The 19,661-nt window shown below is 37.7% G+C and overlaps 1 protein-coding gene across 1 annotated transcript; it reads right to left on the bottom strand.

Moving 5' to 3' along the window:
- Positions 1 to 27: 27 nt before the first annotated feature.
- On the bottom strand, positions 28 to 13,552 carry LOC113492083 (cyclin-dependent kinase 12-like). Its single transcript, XM_026869383.1, has 15 exons — positions 12,699 to 13,552; positions 11,259 to 11,391; positions 10,599 to 10,721; positions 8,702 to 8,822; positions 8,328 to 8,459; positions 7,805 to 8,074; positions 7,480 to 7,677; positions 7,201 to 7,318; positions 6,949 to 7,067; positions 6,611 to 6,730; positions 6,104 to 6,331; positions 5,692 to 5,888; positions 5,202 to 5,406; positions 4,814 to 5,082; positions 28 to 3,642 (listed from the first exon to the last, which is right to left on the bottom strand). Exons 1-15 carry the CDS (start codon positions 12,865 to 12,867, stop codon positions 3,405 to 3,407), a joined length of 2,640 nt encoding a protein of 879 aa, XP_026725184.1. The 5' UTR covers positions 12,868 to 13,552; the 3' UTR covers positions 28 to 3,404.
- Positions 13,553 to 19,661: the final 6,109 nt, after the last annotated feature.

Consider the following 19,661-nt stretch of genomic DNA (forward strand, 5'->3'; position numbering starts at 1 on the left):
CGAGTATTTCTACAAAATTAACCTTTGGGCCTAATGCATATACTTATGCATAACATAATTAGACTTGAAGCTGTTGATGTAACCTATGTCCGGCAAAGTAATAAATGTGTCATTCGCAATTGGTCTGGCTATACCTGTGGCCATATTTAGAGTCGGCACAAATAAGTGCCTTATATACGCCAGTTCCTTCAGTCATTTGAAATAAATGTATTTTAATTAACATGTTGTTTTATTTCAGACTAGAATATTGGGATGATCACCTTGCATTAGTGAAGTAAGAAAAGAAAATCGTATTTCATCGTAGTATAATTATTTAAAAAACATTAGGTACATTTTTACAATTATTATTATCATAAAATGTGATAAAAACAATCCAGAGTTATCGTGACAGACAATCGCCCGCGTCGTCAACTTCAGTCTTATTATAAAACAAAAGATATTGAAGTAACAAATAAACAACCTTATTCAAATTCCGGAGACTTGTTTGACAGATGATTTGATCAGTAACAATGTATTTTTATGGCGGATGAGAAAAACATGGTATCGAGGTCTGAAGTCTTATAATCTGTATATACCGTGCTTTCCGCGCCAAAAAATATTTTGTCATGCTAGGCCAGAGTTGCGACTGTGTATCGAACACGGAACGCTCGCCGCGTGACTTTTACCTAAACATAACATTATCTTGCGGACGGATTGCCTTTTATCGTTTTATATTGGCACAAGCAAATCCGTAATAAAGTTTACCGCAACCAACAATATAATTGATGATACAATTCCAGAATCACCCCATAATTTTTAACAAAAATCAATTGATATCATATAAGAAACTATACTGCCCTAAACTAGCACACCATACAAAATATAAAAAAAACGATTATCTCCGAAACTCCGGATTATTTCCACGACAGAAATCGCATCTTAAAAATAATATAATACATGGAAACATAGTCTTTTAGTCATTGACTTGCGACGACGGACTTTATTTACAAAAGGAAAGCGAAAATTCGCAAAGCTTTTTTAGTGTTTGACTATTTTATTGTAATCTATAGTAAAGAAAATATAATTTACAGAAAAATAATCTACTCTTGGTTATGTCGTTCTAATATATTTCATTATTTATTTACACTGGCCCTGCCTTCTAGGAGGGGCCGTGACAACATTTATTTATAACAATATATATTCTCCTACTCATTTCTTACAAGTCTTCAAATGAATAAGGCTACTGTAAGGCTTGCTGGACGCTGAAATTTTCGCTTTCCCTAACAAGATCATTTGCTCGTTACCAAATGCAGAGGGAGTATATCCTATTATTGTATATACATTTAACTAATTCATGGAAGATACGTTCTTGGAAAACGCAACAGCATACGCACTCATTCGTATTTACACTTGTGTTAAAAAAATAACGCTAACGTTATAAGTTATTTTTTACATCCAATTATATATTTTGTGAACAACAACGTGATAATATAAATATATATTAGTAATCTTTTAACTAGAAGAACATCACTGTTGCGGATGCATGGAACTCAAATATACAAACATTCTTAATCATATAAATGCCAACTAGGTCGTGTCGATATTATTGCTAGTTAGGACCTACTTACTATATAAACGAGACGGTATAAATAGTTGAATAAAACAACATATCAAAGTTAACATGAAAAAAGATTCTGTTTGATTTTGTATTTTTAAGGTTATAAAAATATACAACACGTCTATACGTTTTATGGCTATAGTAATTGAAAATAAAATAAGGCAAATGAATTGGCAGACTTAAATTCTCTCTACTCTATATTTTCAACTATTCATGTCGCCCGTTATCTTAACATTTGGGACCCAACAAAAACCTTATAATTATAAAAGTACGCGAAACAACTGAGATAAAAACAACTCAATTCCGATTGATACATAATCACAGTATTCCCAGACTAAGATTATCTGTCTAACATACAAACTCTAATGTGAGGATAACATTATAGACTTTAATAAACCTTATGTATGTAACTTGACAAGATTATTGCACTTAATGACATAAATATGAATAAAATGGAGATTATAAATAACTTGATTATTGATAGGTACACTTGTTAGATTACCTCATTATGGAGTAGAATACCTGATCAACATGCATGTATTAGGCTCTGTATCACATCAAAATTGTCACTTCTATCCAACCTTTTCACACATGAACAATATAATTGTAAAGCGAAAAAGGCAAGTTCCTAGTGAAGCATGACTTTTTTAATATTATTACCTTTTCGAAATAAATGATTTGATAAATAACACTTAGCTTCATGTCTCAACTTCTTGCAATAGTAAGAAATTCTATAGAAATCTTTTTGGATAAAATGGAAATTTATTTTAATTATCAAAAATACATAAGCTTCTGTCAAACTTTATTCTGAGGCGCATATGGTCTTATTTAATAGTGGAATAGGAAAAAGGATATAAAACTATTATGCTCTATTTGCATTAATTAATTAACAAACAATTACGTTACCAACATAACAATTTTTAGATTGGCAACACATTATGTTGCAACAGTCATGTTTCTAGTAGATTTATGACGATTAACAAACTACATGTGAGGAACTGAAGAAGTGAGGTATAGGAAATCGGCTTGCAGGCAGACAACTCTGACACAGAGACTAGGCAAGAGATAGGTAGAGATCATGAAGCCTTTCGCAGTTTGTTCTCTGCCAGCAATATAATAAGCAATGGAACGGACACAGCAGCATCAGGAGGATTGTACATTGTTGTCAACTGCAGGACATGAGTGCAACCCACAAGGACTTTTAACACAAATAAAACAAGTCGTTTCGCTAAAATGAAATTAGTTTTAAATTATCCTAGTTTACAATATTTACAATCATATGCACAGGGCGGTCGACACCGTCCGCTTCCGTGGGTAACTAGCGCTATGCGATACTTTGGTTAACACTATTTATCATACATTTTGGTACGCGTTCCACTCAACGCAATAAATTAATTGCTTCACAGGGTTCCGCAACAAACATTTCCAAATTCAATCGTCACTTTAACACGTTACTTACATAAGTTTTATATAAACATGGAGGAATTTTGAGTCTTTACTCAGACTTTATATCCGTTCATGGGATACAAGAAAAATTTCGTCACACTTTTGTACTGAAAATTCGTAAATTGTGCAAGAAGCATAGCACAGTGCTAAAGTTTCTTGAAGAACACAGCCTTCATCTTAGGAGCTAAATTGTAGATGAAATTTTAGACTAGGCACATAACCGCACTGCCGCACGGAACCCGCGACACCACAACGTCACGCACACACCACAGACAAATTATTCTAGATCACATCGTCAATTGGTCTAAAGTAAGCACCGTTTCTTTCTTTTACGAAAGTATTTTTTACAATAAAGTGTGTACTATTTCACTTGTCCGACGGCCTCGGGCGCGGGCTCAGTGGATTTGAAGCCGCTCTCGGACTTGTAAGGCTCACTCTTGTAGTCCTGGTTGTCATTCTTGGGCGCGTCCTTGTCGTCGGGCGCGTACCCGTAGGGCTTGCCCTTGCCCTGCTGTTCCTGCTCCCGCTGCTGCCGCCGCCGCTGCTTGGACCACAGCTCGTGGCAGTCCTGCCACGTCGGCAGCTCCGGCGCGGGCATCCTGCAAACACGAACACTCATTAATTTTCTAACAACCAACTAATTACCTAACTACAACACTGCGTAGCTATTTTCTCGACTATTTTCTTGTTAGACGTCCAGTTTGCTTCATTGTTGCATTGTCTGTCGTTGGTAAGTTTGTTAGCTGCCCACTATCAGAAACTGACGAGGCTTTACTTTGTAGATCCTTGAAAGTACTTCAGTCAGTTTATATTAACAGAACTAGAACAAGATTTCTAGTTTTCTATGTCCATACTTTCAGAGTCCTGATTTATACAAATAAATCGTAATTGTCTTTTATTTAGGCACACCAACCAGTCATGATACCAACCACTTATATTAATATTTGTGATACACATCAGAATGTATTAGATAATAATGTGATATCCTTAAGCATGCTTCAAGACCTGGATGATTGAACAAATTATATAATAAATACTCACGGCTTGCGGTAATCCCAACCGGTATAACTATAGAGACAAGTCATTACATTAAGTCTTCTCCACCCTAGCGTCACCGCAGCGGACTGCCAGGGGATTCTACTAGGTTTGTGTAAAGGAAATGCTCGCGCACTCTTTACAAATGGCATTAGCAGTTCCTTTATACAAACCTTTGACTGTACATTTTAATGTCCGGATTTAGGCAAGTTGATAGGACTCCATGAGCATCAATTAATGTATGATGTTATTTGTGAGTGTGGGTGTAACCACCAACTATCAGGTGCGAAAATCCGGGGCCAAATAGCCAGAATCACCAAACACAGATGGCTGAATGTTATTACACAGTGGAATAGAAGGAATAGTAAGCAGGTTCATAATAATATACAGCAGATGATAATGGATTGATGAATATGATTATGCATTTCCTTGCTTGTGAAATATCTTCTTTATGTCGCGTACATAATTCTATGTGTTATGTTTGAAGAAGACCAAGCTGTGTAGACGTTGTATTGTGAGATTGTGATAAGGCAGTGCCAACAATTCAATGATCCACATACATACACACTAAATGTAAATAGGTTTGTTGTGGCTGCACGTCGATTAAATCTCACTGCAAAATGCCAGTCGTCGAGCTATCCTGAGTAGTACCTAAAGATATCGGGTGCTCTCTGGCGGTGCAACAAGGAGCTATACGTATGTCCTGGCAGCCTAACAAACAAAGGTGTGACTCACTGGTCGGGGACCACGTTCTTGAGCCAGGGGCTCTTGAGCGCGTCGTCAGCGGAGATCCTGCGCTCGGGGTCGAGCTCCAGCATGCGGTCCAGCAGCGTGAGCGCGTGCGGCGGCATGAAGGCGAACTGCTCGCGCACGCAGCGCTTGTGGAAGCGCTTGGGCCGCAGCGTGTGCCACAGCGGCAGCGACACCACGCCCGGCCACACGCCCGGCACCGGCGTGCCGCACACGCGGGAGATCATCTCCAGCTGCATCATCTCCACGTTGGCCTGCCGACCACGTAGCACATACATCACATATCATTTGAAATCCTAATCGAACATAGGTTCACGAACAAAACCGTAGGGTACGTAGCCTAGTATATAATATTTCAAAATGAATATCTCACCTGGAAGAGCGGATGCTTGAGGAAGAGCTCCCCGAGTATGCAGCCCATGGACCAGACGTCGACGGCGGGTCCGTAGCGCTCCTCGCCCAGCAGCAGCTCGGGCGGGCGGTACCACAGCGTGATGACCTTGTTGGTGTAGGGCCGCTGCCGGTCCTCGGCCGACCACAGCCGCGCCAGGCCGAAGTCGCCCAGCTTCACCTCGCCTCTGCACACATCATACCAACTTCATTTGATTTCCAAAATAATACGACACTGATTTAAAAACTAATTAGCTGATAGTTAAACAATACGAGACTATTGTAAGTGTATACAAGTTAAATATACCGATTACATTTATTTTTTTACTCAACTCACTTAAAATTTCTATCAAATCGATAATAACCTCAAAAATTTAAATTAAATAACAAAAGCAATGACCAAAATGATATAATATATACAAAACAACTTAAACATAACAAATATAAACAAAAGGAATACAAACACAACTCACTTGTTGTTCATCAATATATTGCTGCACTTGATGTCTCTGTGCAGGAAGTTCTTGCGGTGGCAGTAGGCGAGTCCGTCCAGCAGCTGGCGCATGATGGACGCGTTGTGCGACTCCGTGAAGTCCACCATCTTCGACTCCAGCAGACCCATCAGGTCGTGGTCCATGTACTCGAATACCAGATAGAAGGAACCCTTGTCCTGGATACAAATGTTTGGTTGAAGAATGATCTTTATTTCAGTGTTAACAACACAATTAAAAAAAAACTATTTTAACAAGTAGCCTACAAAGTACAACTACATTACAGTTTCATCAATCAGATGTTGCAAAGGCAAAACAAACATAAATTAAGTAAATACGAAATTCGGATATGAGTATACAGACAGATCAAATCATTTATATGGAGGTATCTCACCTTCCTAAAATCTAAGGCGTCTTGTTTATCAGTGACAATTTCTCTGAGGTTGACGATGTTCTTATGGTTAAGTTGTCGCAGGATCTTGATCTCCCTTACGGCGGTGATGGGGAAACCTTCCTTCTCGTTCTCGAGGCGCACTTTCTTCAGCGCCACCAGCTGGCCGGTGTTCTTGTCGCGGGCCTTGTACACCTGCCCGTAGGTACCTTCACCGATTTGCGTGATGACCTAGATACAAAAAAATCATGGATTGCTGTTTGTATTCTTTGTAAATAATATAATTCTTACGTTTCGTATCCAAACAGAGAACGGAATCAAGTACATAATATGAATAGAATTTCATAAATTTATGCTAGGTTTCATTAATTTGGATAGTAACATTAGTAACTACAGTAGTATATACAGAAACAAGTAAAAAAAAAACTGTTAGGAAAAGCAGTAACCATCTTTCTACATGTCCATCGAAATGGTTTCATACACTTTAGCTTAATTATTATGAATAAGTACCTGGAAGCCATCAACACATTTTTCTCCCCAGTCCTTAGCGTGGTGTGTGGGCGTCGCCACGGGCACCACCTTGGAGCCGCGACGTTTCAGGATACGCGGCCGTTTTAGCTTTGAACCAGACTGAAAATTACAACAATTATGAGCTTTCAAGATAGTAACTATCTGAAAATGACAAATTTAGTGTTGATTTCATATGCGACTGTAATATTTTGTGTCAAGGGAGACTTGACAAATTTTGGGCTTAAAATACCTACAGAAGTCCGAAAAGGTAGATGCAAAACTAAATAAATGATACGTAACTCAAGGGGCGGGTAATATGAACAGTATATGTATCTTACGTTATCCCTTGCCTGCTTGCTTCTGCTGAACACGTGCGAGTAGTGGTCGCGGCGCGAGGCGGGCGGCGGAGTGCCGCCGTCCAGCTCCTCACCAGACAACTCCTCCGAGCCCGGGATCACTGACACACACAACATGTTACTGATGTCACTGATTTTAAGCAACTTACTCATCACAATATTATCGTAATATGGAAATTGTTATCTTTTTCAATTGCTTACTCAATAAAATAAAGCTATAGTTTGTATAGTTACCGGGTGGCATGGGTAAGTTCATGATGCCAGTCTTCTTGGGCTTCTCAGGCTTCTTGACGGGTGATGGAGATGGTGTGCTCAGCGGGCTTTCGTTAGCTAACGTTTTAAGGTCTTCGACCTGGAATATAATTAAAAAGATTTGAGGATTTTACTATAAGTTAATTGCTATAAACATGGGGGGAAAAGATAATCATTATATTTATCAGGATTCAATTTACTTACATTATAGGCTAGATTAATAGCGTTATTGGTATGGTATAAGTGTTGTTTTTAGTGTACCTGCGTGTTGGGCGGCATGGGCAGCTTGGTGAGGCTCTTGGGCTTGGCGGGCGGCGGCTGCGTGTTCTGGTAGTATACAGTCTCCACCACGCTGGTGCTGCGCGCTCGTCGTGACGGACTGGTTGCCGTTGCTGTTGCTGCTGCTGCTGCCGGCGGGGCTGCCGCCACGGGGCTGTCTTCTTTGGCAGGCTGTGTTGACTGAATAGAAATAAAGGATATCACATGTATTCTAGCATTTTTTGTGAATTCTACATCGCTGCAATCAAAATAAGATAGTTATAAACAAGGGCATATATATGTAAGATATTTAAACCGATTTTTGTACCTCTAGCGCGGCATCAGCGGGCGGTGGCTGCGGCGGCTGCGGGGGCTGCGGCGGCTGCGGCGGCGCGGGCGCGGCGTCCCCGTTGGCGGGCGCGCGGCTCGGGAACTCGGGCGGCGGCTGCAGCGCGCCCGGCATCGGGATGTCCACCACGTCGCCCGAGCCTGACGCGCCGTCTGACGCGCCGCCTGACGCACCGCCTGACGCACCGCCTGACGCGACGGCCGGGGCCGAGGGGGCAGGAGGACATGCTGAGCCGTTCTCCTTCAGCGGCTGATGGATAAACAAACATTATTGTTAAACAAATAACTCATGATGTTTTCACCATTAAAATTTGTTTTTTTACAATTATAAATTTTTTGGTTGGTAAAATTTCTATAAAATATTGTCCAACAATACTTTTTTTAAACTTCGACTGTCGCCTATTGAAACAATTAAGCAAAACAGTGAACTTTCAGCAATGATATGCCTAACTAATCTGCAAAAGTAATTAAGTCTAATAAACTAATGAAAATATTATCCTCACTTGTGTGGTACTATCGCAGGTAGTATTGGACAACTCGTCGATAGCCAGCACCTCCGGGTTGTTGTTCGACGTAGCATTCGACAGAGCGCCCTGAGACTCTTCCTCCTTCTGATTCAAGATTTCTTGCAATTTCTGAGAAACAACAATATTTATTTAGACCATTAAATGTAGACATGAATTGACACCTATTTGCTTTTTGTTGACGAAATATTATTAACATCACAACAAGAGAGATAGATAGATTAAAGATAGATGGCAACAAACAACAATAAAATTCACAATTATACTTAAAATACTCGCTCGTGTTAATTTACTAGTTAACAGCGCTCAATAATAAATTAAATGAGAAATATATTTGTGTATTCAAAATTTACCTTGGCCCTCTTATGTTTGTCTTTCACCAGTTCAGCAAATAGGCTTGTATCACTGATTTTCTCTTTGAAGTCTATCTTGCGTTGTAACATCGTCGGTGGACTGGGCGACTCGTGCTTCACCCTGCGTAGAGAAAGTTCATCACTGTAGTTTACGTAATATTTTAGTCTAGATTTAAGGCCGGTCCTGAAAGTTTAGATGCCCTATAAGCTGTGTGAGATGTGACTTAGCAGTCACGCCTTTTTACGACATTCCAAATTGGTTATCACATGTTTGAAGTCATAAGTGTCAAATTAATAAGTCCTTGTAATTAAGTAGGCCAGGCCATATAAGCATTTCCCTGTATGATAATGATAGATCATGAGATGATAATAGCGGACATGTGATGGGTAGATGATATCGAATGATTGGATGAGGATTCATTCATGACGACGCTGATTCTTTGATAGATATAAACATGGTTTTAGTATGTCTGAAACTGATTGCATAGACCTTTCGTCTTCTAGGTCCAACTGTTTTAACATGGAGTAATAATTCTTACATCAGTATTATTATTTATCCGTAACAATCCGTAATAAATTTTCGTTTACACTAACTAATCACATAAAAATGCAAGTATTTACCTATTCTTTTTTTTCTTCCCATGCCTGATTGAAATAGAAAACAATGTTGGTTTCATTTCAAATTCAAACAATTTAAAGTAAAATTTTACTTAAAAGAAAAATACTACAACTACGTTATTTCTGTGTTTGGTTAAGTATTTTAATAAAAAATAAAACTGTTTCTGTAGGTTTAGGTAGGCTAACCAATTTTTGAAAAAAATAAAATCGAAATAGTATCATTAATAGTTCAATTTTTTACCGTGGACAACCCTTTCTTTGTCTGATTGGAACAGAGAACAAATATTTCTAATTAAAATATACAATTCAATACAGGGTTATGTCTGGTCTTTTTTATCACAAGTTATTGGCAAACCAACTTACAGACTTAGTTAAGACCATTTTGATACTGAGTTATACCTTGTTTCACAGACCTGATTTCTGGTATTAATTTTATACTTTCAAACACTTTTGACAACTGTACTATAATTTGTATGAAGGGTACCCTATCTTACAGAGAGATTACATTAGTGTTCTGGTGTTTTATGTAATTGTGGAGTTTATCTTGTTTCAGTTTTCAAGTGATGTTTGACGATGTCTACTTTAAGGGTAATATGAAGGTCCAATGATAGAGTTTATTTACATGGTGATTATAAAGATGTCCTGTTGCAATGATGAGGTGCGAGTTAATGTGTGGTAGACCATGACCAATATACAGAAAGGAGTATTTACCTATGATGATGTTTTCCTTGGCTGATTGAAATACAAAATACGTGTGTCATTAACTGATATTAGTGCGAATGCATGCATTTAAATACGTTATGAACCAACATGAGACTGTTATATAAATTATGTAAATTTAGTTTCTTTACAATTATATAATTAGAGTTATGATATTAGTGGAATTGGGAATGAGATATCAATGAGTTATTTCGGTTTTAAGTAAATGCAGACGAGTTTAATGAACAGAGGAACTAAACAAGGATGATTCCGATCAGATTGGCTAAGTGGATGACCTCGTGGTATGGCTTATGGCTGATCGTGAGAGAAGCTTACGTAAAGTAAACTCAGTTGAGGCATAAGTAAAAGAGATATTGGCGTGGGGCGGTAGCCTGAGGATAATGGACATTGCACCTTGTATAATTATTATTTCAAAACTCTTTCTTCTAATTATAGTTCTAGTTCGTCAATCATAGACGAAAATAGTCACCTGCAGTTTGGTAGTATTTCAAAATTCCCAGCATTTTAACTTAAGTTCTTTATACATTTACAAATATGCAATGTATAAGTGGTATCATACCTGTGTTTCTCCCTGGACAAGTCCCTGTGTTTGACGCGGTGTCGCGGCGGCGACTGCGTGGACCCGCGGCGTCGCCCGCGCGAGCCCGAGCGCCGCCGCTTCATCGAGCTGCGGCTGTGCGACCTACACACATAATGCACTGCACACTACTGGGAACTATGAGGAGCGTAGGGCTTAAATATAAACTTAGGGGCGTTTGGAAGGTTTAAAAGTTTGGCCAAACTGAGTGGGCATTGGCAAATTAAATGTGATTTTAGCAAATAGCATTACTACCATAAATATTATTTTAGTGGATATTTACACAGGGGAAGCTTGCTTTATAAAATTCGCAATGTTTGTCCTGTTCAGGTGAATCAACTCAAACGCACAGCTAATTGGACAGCAACATAGCATATTTAGGACATTCTAACCCAAAGCTTCATTTCTACTTTTATATGTACAAAAATTGTCCATTTACATTACAACGGCAATCGAACTCGAATTTCATCGCTAGTGTAATCAATATAAAAGAGCTGAAGCCAATATTAAGAAATAATATCCATTTCATTGCACAATGATCAAAATTATTGCGTATTCATCCATTTTTCACTAACATTCAGATTTGAAACAAAAACTATTCTTATTATTGAGCTAAGTATTAATAAGTGGTGGATGTCTCACCGATGTTGTTTGAAGTCTCTGTCACGATGTCTGTCGCGGGAGCGGCTGCGGCGTCGGCGCGGCGGACTGCGGCGTCGCGTACGGCGCGGGCTGTAATCACGCGACCGGACCGACACCTCGTGGACTGGCGAATCTGGTGGACAATACACTCACGATAAATAAATATACCGCTACAATATCCTACATAACAGGTCAGAAATTAAAGTAAACGCAGACCAATTTTAAAAGAGGTGTTTTGGTGTTCATTAATATATTTAGCAGATTTTTGTTTTGATACTTTGCTTCTCAGTCCCAACACGAAGTATTCAAGAAACTATGAAATCTTGTACTTTTGCTTACCGTACATGTCATACAATCGACAAAGAAATGTGTAAGATATTGTCTGTTACACCGACGCAAATAAAAAACTCAGGACTTAAGGGGATGGTTTCAAATCCAAGGAAGGACATAAACTTTTTCCGCAAAAACCGATAGCGAGACGGACAGGGCCGCGGGGCACAAAGAGTATTACCAATTTATTACAACTTCTTCTAAATGTTTTATTTAGACATTCTTCTGTGATTATATTATGTTTATAGCCAAGTAACAATATTATGTAAATCTAAGTTTAATATAGTTTAATCGAAACAACAACCAGAGATAAGATGGTAACGGTATTTACTGGCACGACATGTTTGTAACTTTTATTTACTTAATATACTAGGAATAGAGTCAATAAAACCGCTTGATATGGATAAACACAACTGTATGGCAATTTGTGCATAGCAACAGTCCCCGGAAGCCAGATATACTGATCCGAAAAAGTTAACTACTTTCCTTCCAAGAATTTATTCTAAAACGTCGGGGTCACGATAAACTTGACCTACGAATCTGTTTCAATCATCGAGAACTGTAAATTTATTAAATTTAATACAGATCAACAAGATTCGAGTTTCAAGGGCATGTTAATAATTTATTAGGTTGATTTCTTGTCGCCTTATTTTCCTCAAGCAAAATAGGTAAGTTTTGTGTCTATAACAACTTACAGAAAAGTCGTGAATTGATTTTGCAGACTTGAAACGGGATTTCGTACACTTTAGGACTAAGAAGAACTTCAATCTTGCTTCTGCATAACGTGAAGTACTGCAGAATGCTACATTATTTAATGCGCAGGCCCGGCCTGACCACCTTACATACAAATTTCACCGAGGATTACCTTACCCTACTAAGAGAAAGCTAATAAGACAGTAAGCTGGGAATCTTTAACTCAGCTTTACAAGCAGTATCACGGCATCTTAGCAACGTGCAAGCCATGTTCAAAAACGACACTATAATATAAATTACAATAACATAAACCCTGTCTTTATCATTCCGCTTGACAAGTACAAATACCGACACCATTGTATGACTTATCAGTGTAGTTTTCGAACAAGGGCGTAAGGTAAGGGTTACCATACTAACCTGAGACCATAATAGGTGATTGCACTCGATGCTGTTCGTGCCAGTACTCCCGCCGCCGTTGCTCGTAGTCCTGCTCCGTGTCAGAGTCTATCGTCACCGTGTCGTGGTACGGGGGCGCTGATGGCGTGTGAGGTGTCGTTGATTTCTGTCTTCTCCTATAATATAGCATATATCATTAGTAAAGTGTTAAAGTAGAGATTCTTTCACACGAAACTGGCTTCTGTTAGCCATGGGCAGAGATAAATGGAAAGCGGGGAAGGAGGCCTTTGTCCTGAAGTGGAACACTAAAGGCTGATAATAATAATCTCTTCTCATAAAGTTATCCCGTAAATAAAAGGAGATGCAGAAAACAATTAGGTAGAGATCTGATGCGCTAGTGAACAAGCTATTGTTGCAATGGAAGCGAGACAGCGCTACGCATATTGTAGCGCTCTATTTCGCTTTCAATGAAGTTGTTTTCAATCATTGCAGTCCTGCTCTCAGATTTTCTACTAAGCGAGTTGCACATTACAAGGATGGTTAATGATGGATGGGTAATGGAACGGCAGTTTCTACTAAAAAAAACATTCCCTAACAATAATTCGAAAAGAAGACCGGCCACGTGCCAATGAGATCAAAAACTAAGGCACTTAAAAATACTAAAAGGCAGTTAACCGTAAAAATAACACCCTATAAAAAAATAATAGAATATAATGAATAATTTCTTGATTTTGTGTGTATACATCCAGACAAATATTCAGCTTTAATTTTGTTTTCGAACATAACGCCGCTCTTTAAAGATTGATTTCGGACTACTCAACCTTGCGATTTTCCTGAGAACATGTATTTTTAATAGTCAAAGGCCGAGATTGCTTACCTAATTATATTTCAAGCATGTAATAAAGTTTAATGATGTTTTTTACATAATGTATTCTTGTAAAATTTATGCAGTAATAATAGTTTTTTTTTTCACACATTTATTCAAGATTGCAAGGTGTTTCCCGTGCTTATCACATACTAATCAAGAGTGTTAGACACCTCAATACTAAATTTTATCAAAATTATTCCAGGCGTTTCACAGCAAAGAAGTATCAAATATTCAAATACATTGCAAACCACCGCCTTTTAAATATTAGTGTGGTGTTAGTATATTCATCTACTAGCTTAGTATTTTAAGAAAAAAATAGCTATGTTTATAGTGATTAGTAAATAAAGAACAAGTTGCAACACTCAGCATCTGATGCGAGTCGTCGCTTAATTAACGGAAACAAATCGTTACTGCCCCCGCAAACAATCGCTAGGCATACCTGTTTAATAGTAAACTTTGAAAAGTCGTAAACGGAAAATTTTCTGCACTAAAATGGTAGAAGACTAGAATAGAACATTTTCTATTTAACTATAATGAATTAAATGCATCTATTTCCCAGTTTTAATATCATACTTGCAATCCTAAGTCTGTTATGTACCAGTACCAGAAAAACAATTTCACGGCAAACAATACATAAAAGTCTTCTAAAAAACGCGGTTGCGGCACAAGTAATAATATTTAGCAGTAAGTATATTAATTGTCAAAGCACCCAAAGCATTTGAAGAATACAAGCAAACGTGATTGAAATAAAAACAAAAAAAAAACCCTAAAGTTTCGAAACAAGCAAAGCCGTACAATGTTAGCGATTGCCAACCTTTGGATTAAGAGTCCTTCTGTCTATTGTAAAAATTAACAAATCGAAGTACAACGTTTGTATTTAAATGTTGAATGTAACAAAAATCAATAATTTGTAAACAAAGATCAAATCCAAAAAGGTTGCCAATCCCATTCAAGTATTGAATGAAAATAAATAAAAAATGTATTTAAATTAAACAGATTCAGATAACGGTATCTAGATAAAGTCACCAAATTCGAATACTGTATATTAAGCATGCAACCTAACATCAAGATAATATGAGATACGTTTGTGCATACGACGCCATGTGAAAGTACTCATGCATGGTAATATATTCCTATGTAAATTAACGAGATACAAATTATACGCCTGTAGCTTCGGTGTATTGTACGAGTGGCCTTTAAATCTGATCTATCAAGAAATGATAAATGTACCACTTGTACAGAACCAGGTTAATTTTAAAAATATTAGTTATAGTTGTCATTTAGTTACAACTTTCTATATATTATTAACCTGAAAAAGGATTTTCAAGTAGCATTTATCTATATTTTATTTACGGTATAGAGAGAAACCCCATTTATGCAGTTATTACTCAGCTGTAAACTAATTTCAAGTTCTCAGAATCAGAAAGATTGCTTCCGAGAGCACAGCTACAGAAAATATGCAACTAGGTCACGAAGAAATTTAATAAGCCCTTTTAGTAAAATGTACTTTAGAACTTTTATTTTTCTTATATCATCTCTTTCGCTTATACAAACGCAACGGAGCATAAAACACGAGTCTAAACTTCTGCAAATATTAAACAAATAGTCTAATGTTTAACGTCTAATGGGAACAATAAGCTCGCAATACACGTATTTTCACGTGAGGTTTTAAAATAATAGAAGTTATATAACTTCCCGAGCTTGCCCGTGTTTTATCTAATCAATTAACGATCGCGAAACAATAAAAGGAGTTGGACTAAACATTCATAACCCGTATTGGTAGCGGTCGCTAGCTTTAAGACTTATGTAGCACGCGCTGACTGATTTTTAAGCTTAAGAGGTAATTCACCTATTACTTAACTAAAAGGCATAAAATTAATAAAGTATCTCAAGTAATTTATATTAAAATAATAATGTATTGTAACTAATAGCGTTTAGACAATAGAGGATTAATCAACTTGTATATATAAGATGTCTATTCCAAACATTTCGATATAACCTTCAATAGTGGGCCCAGCTACGGACGGACTGCACATGTGCAAGGGCCTTCAAAAGGTCCTTGACCCGCGGCCCGGGGCTTATTGGCTAACGCGAACCTGACTGCCTAGTGCATCTTAAATATTTCAATGTATGTAGCGACAAACGCGATGCGTTGCTACGAAGCTATTGCAACACACTTCTCACGGTACACAACGAGCGGAAAGAATTTATACTTACGGAAAATTAAAAAACGGAATGTCGTATGTCCACTATCTAAACAAATTTGAGCCATTGATCGATTCCATAGTACCGATTCGATATCAAAACGTTTTCGCTAGTTCAATTTTTTTCGGCCATTTATAGAAAATAGTGCTGATATTGGTTCGATACAAGCACTATTAACCCTAGAAAGATAATCATATTGTGACGTACGTTAAAGATAATCATGCGTAAAATTGACGCATGTGTTTTATCGGTCTGTATATCGAGGTTTATTTATTAATTTGAATAGATATTAAGTTTTATTATATTTACACTTACATACTAATAATAAATTCAACAAACTATTTATTTATGTTTATTTATTTATTAAAAAAAAACAAAAACTCAAAATTTCTTCTATAAAGTAACAAAACTTTTAAACATTCTCTCTTTTACAAAAATAAACTTATTTTGTACTTTAAAAACAGTCATGTTGTATTATAAAATAAGTAATTAGCTTAACTTATACATAATAGAAACAAATTATACTTATTAGTCAGTCAGAAACAACTTTGGCACATATCAATATTATGCTCTCGACAAATAACTTTTTTGCATTTTTTGCACGATGCATTTGCCTTTCGCCTTATTTTAGAGGGGCAGTAAGTACAGTAAGTACGTTTTTTCGTTACTGGCTCTTCAGTACTGTCATCTGATGTACCAGGCACTTCATTTGGCAAAATATTAGAGATATTATCGCGCAAATATCTCTTCAAAGTAGGAGCTTCTAAACGCTTACGCATAAACGATGACGTCAGGCTCATGTAAAGGTTTCTCATAAATTTTTTGCGACTTTGAACCTTTTCTCCCTTGCTACTGACATTATGGCTGTATATAATAAAAGAATTTATGCAGGCAATGTTTATCATTCCGTACAATAATGCCATAGGCCACCTATTCGTCTTCCTACTGCAGGTCATCACAGAACACATTTGGTCTAGCGTGTCCACTCCGCCTTTAGTTTGATTATAATACATAACCATTTGCGGTTTACCGGTACTTTCGTTGATAGAAGCATCCTCATCACAAGATGATAATAAGTATACCATCTTAGCTGGCTTCGGTTTATATGAGACGAGAGTAAGGGGTCCGTCAAAACAAAACATCGATGTTCCCACTGGCCTGGAGCGACTGTTTTTCAGTACTTCCGGTATCTCGCGTTTGTTTGATCGCACGGTTCCCACCAATGGTTAACTTATACGGTTCTTGTAGTAAGTTTTTTGCCAAAGGGATTGAGGTGAACCAATTGTCACACGTAATATTACGACAACTACCGTGCACAGGCTTTGATAACTCCTTCACGTAGTATTCACCGAGTGGTACTCCGTTGGTCTGTGTTCCTCTTCCCAAATAAGGCATTCCATTTATCATATACTTTGTACCACTGTCACACATCATGAGGATTTTTATTCCATACTTACTTGGCTTGTTTGGGATATACATCCTAAACGGACACCGTCCTCTAAAACCAAGTAACTGTTCATCTATGGTCAAATGAGCCCCTGGAGTGTAATTTTGTATGCACTGATGGATAAAGAGATCCCATATTTTTCTAACAGGAGTAAATACATCGTTTTCTCGAAGTGTGGGCCGTATACTTTTGTCATCCATTCTAAGACATCGTATCAAAAAATCAAAACGATCACGACTCATTACAGAGACGTACACCATTGACAAAGATCGATCAAAGAGGTCATCTGTGGACATGTGGTTATCTTTTCTCACTGCTGTCATTACCAGAATACCAAAGAAAGCATAGATTTCATCTTCATTCGTGTCACGAAATGTAGCACCTGTCATAGATTCCCGACGTTTCAATGATATCTCAGCATTTGTCCATTTTACAATTTCCGAAATTATCTCATCAGTAAAAAATAGTTTGAAGCATAAAAGTGGGTCATATATATTGCGGCACATACGCGTCGGACCTCTTTGAGATCTGACAATGTTCAGTGCAGAGACTCGGCTACGCCTCGTGGACTTTGAAGTTGACCAACAATGTTTATTCTTACCTCTAATAGTCCTCTGTGGCAAGGTCAAGATTTTGTTAGAAGCCAATGAAGAACCTGGTTGTTCAATAACATTTTGTTCGTCTAATATTTCACTACCGCTTGACGTTGGCTGCACTTCATGTACCTCATCTATAAACGCTTCTTCTGTATCGCTCTGGACGTCATCTTCACTTACGTGATCTGATATTTCACTGTCAGAATCCTCACCAACAAGCTCGTCATCGCTTTGCAGAAGAGCAGAGAGGATATGCTCATCGTCTAAAGAACTACCCATTTTATTATATATTAGTCACGATATCTATAACAAGAAAATATATATATAATAAGTTATCACGTAAGTAGAACATGAAATAACAATATAATTATCGTATGAGTTAAATCTTAAAAGTCACGTAAAAGATAATCATGCGTCATTTTGACTCACGCGGTCGTTATAGTTCAAAATCAGTGACACTTACCGCATTGACAAGCACGCCTCACGGGAGCTCCAAGCGGCGACTGAGATGTCCTAAACGCACAGCGACGGATTCGCGCTATTTAGAAAGAGAGAGCAATATTTCAAGAATGCATGCGTCAATTTTACGCAGACTATCTTTCTAGGGTTAAACTAATTTTAAGAAAGTTTAAGAAAAAAATATCTATGAAACTTAGTTCTTGAAACAGAGTTTAAATATCATTGGAGAATTCGCTTCTATACATGGTGTTAGCAGAAGCAACAAGTTCAAAGCGAGGTGATAACTATTTAAATTTTGTCCTACTTAGCGAAAACACTAGATAATGTAGTGTTTAATTATTAGTGTTTATTATCTAATGTTTCTGTCAGCGTTTACGATGGAGAATTCATAAAACAAATGAATTTGGTAGACTTATCCTTGTTGCTGTCAGCGTGTTACCGTCGTGGAAGGGAGACGAAATAACGCGCCATGTATGTAATTTCATAGTAAAACTATAAAGGCTAAAAAAACTGAGATCTGCCGAAAATTCAATCAGGACTCCAAAATTTATTAGGCTAGCTTCAGGGAAAAAGTTATATAATTAGAAAGTTTTATGCAAACTAAAGGTACAACAGACGAAAAAATTTTCACATACGGGATTCTGTTTAAAACCTCGTGGATTACATAACTTTTAGTTTACGTATATTGTGTCAATCGGGAGAGTCTGGAGCTATCAACCAAAATACACCTAAACTTGTTAAGTAACTATTAGATCGAAAATCACCTAATTATACCGCTCGTGGCTAAGCTATAACCGCATAAGTGATTCGATCACAGGTTAAGCTATGCTTGAAGCGTTTGGTCCGTACATGGGTGACCATCTTTGTCATAACGAGTTCCTCCGTGTTTCGGAAGGCACGTTAAATTGTGGGTCCCGGCTGTTATTCCTACATCTTTGACAGTCGTTACAGGTAGTAAGAAGCTTGAAAAAGTCTGACAGCCAGTCTAACCAAGGGGTATCGTGTTGCCCAGGTAACTGGGTGAATGAGGTCAGATAGGCAGTCGCTCCTTGTAAAACACTGGTACTTAGCTGAAACCGGTTGGACTGGTAGCCGACCCCAACATAGTTGGGAAAAGGCTAGGCCAATGATATACCCGCCGAGGCCTGGAAAGGGGTTAAAGATCCATGTTACATGGTAGTTAAATTTCTACATGACGATAATCAAACCAAATGTCAAGTAATTAAGCGGTTTTAACGGTGTTCACGTTACTTAAGGCTCAAATTAATGAAATATGAATATGCTAATTCTCCCTGCGAGGTAAATCCATAATAAGATGCACAACTAAAAGCTTTTATATCTTAGCAGTTGGATAAAACCTTTTAATTACAAGCCTCTGCAAAAGGACTAATTTCTCCATACAATTCTGC

The sequence above is a fragment of the Trichoplusia ni genome, chromosome 1, assembly GCF_003590095.1.
Source record: "Trichoplusia ni isolate ovarian cell line Hi5 chromosome 1, tn1, whole genome shotgun sequence".
NCBI lineage: Eukaryota > Metazoa > Arthropoda > Insecta > Lepidoptera > Noctuidae > Trichoplusia > Trichoplusia ni.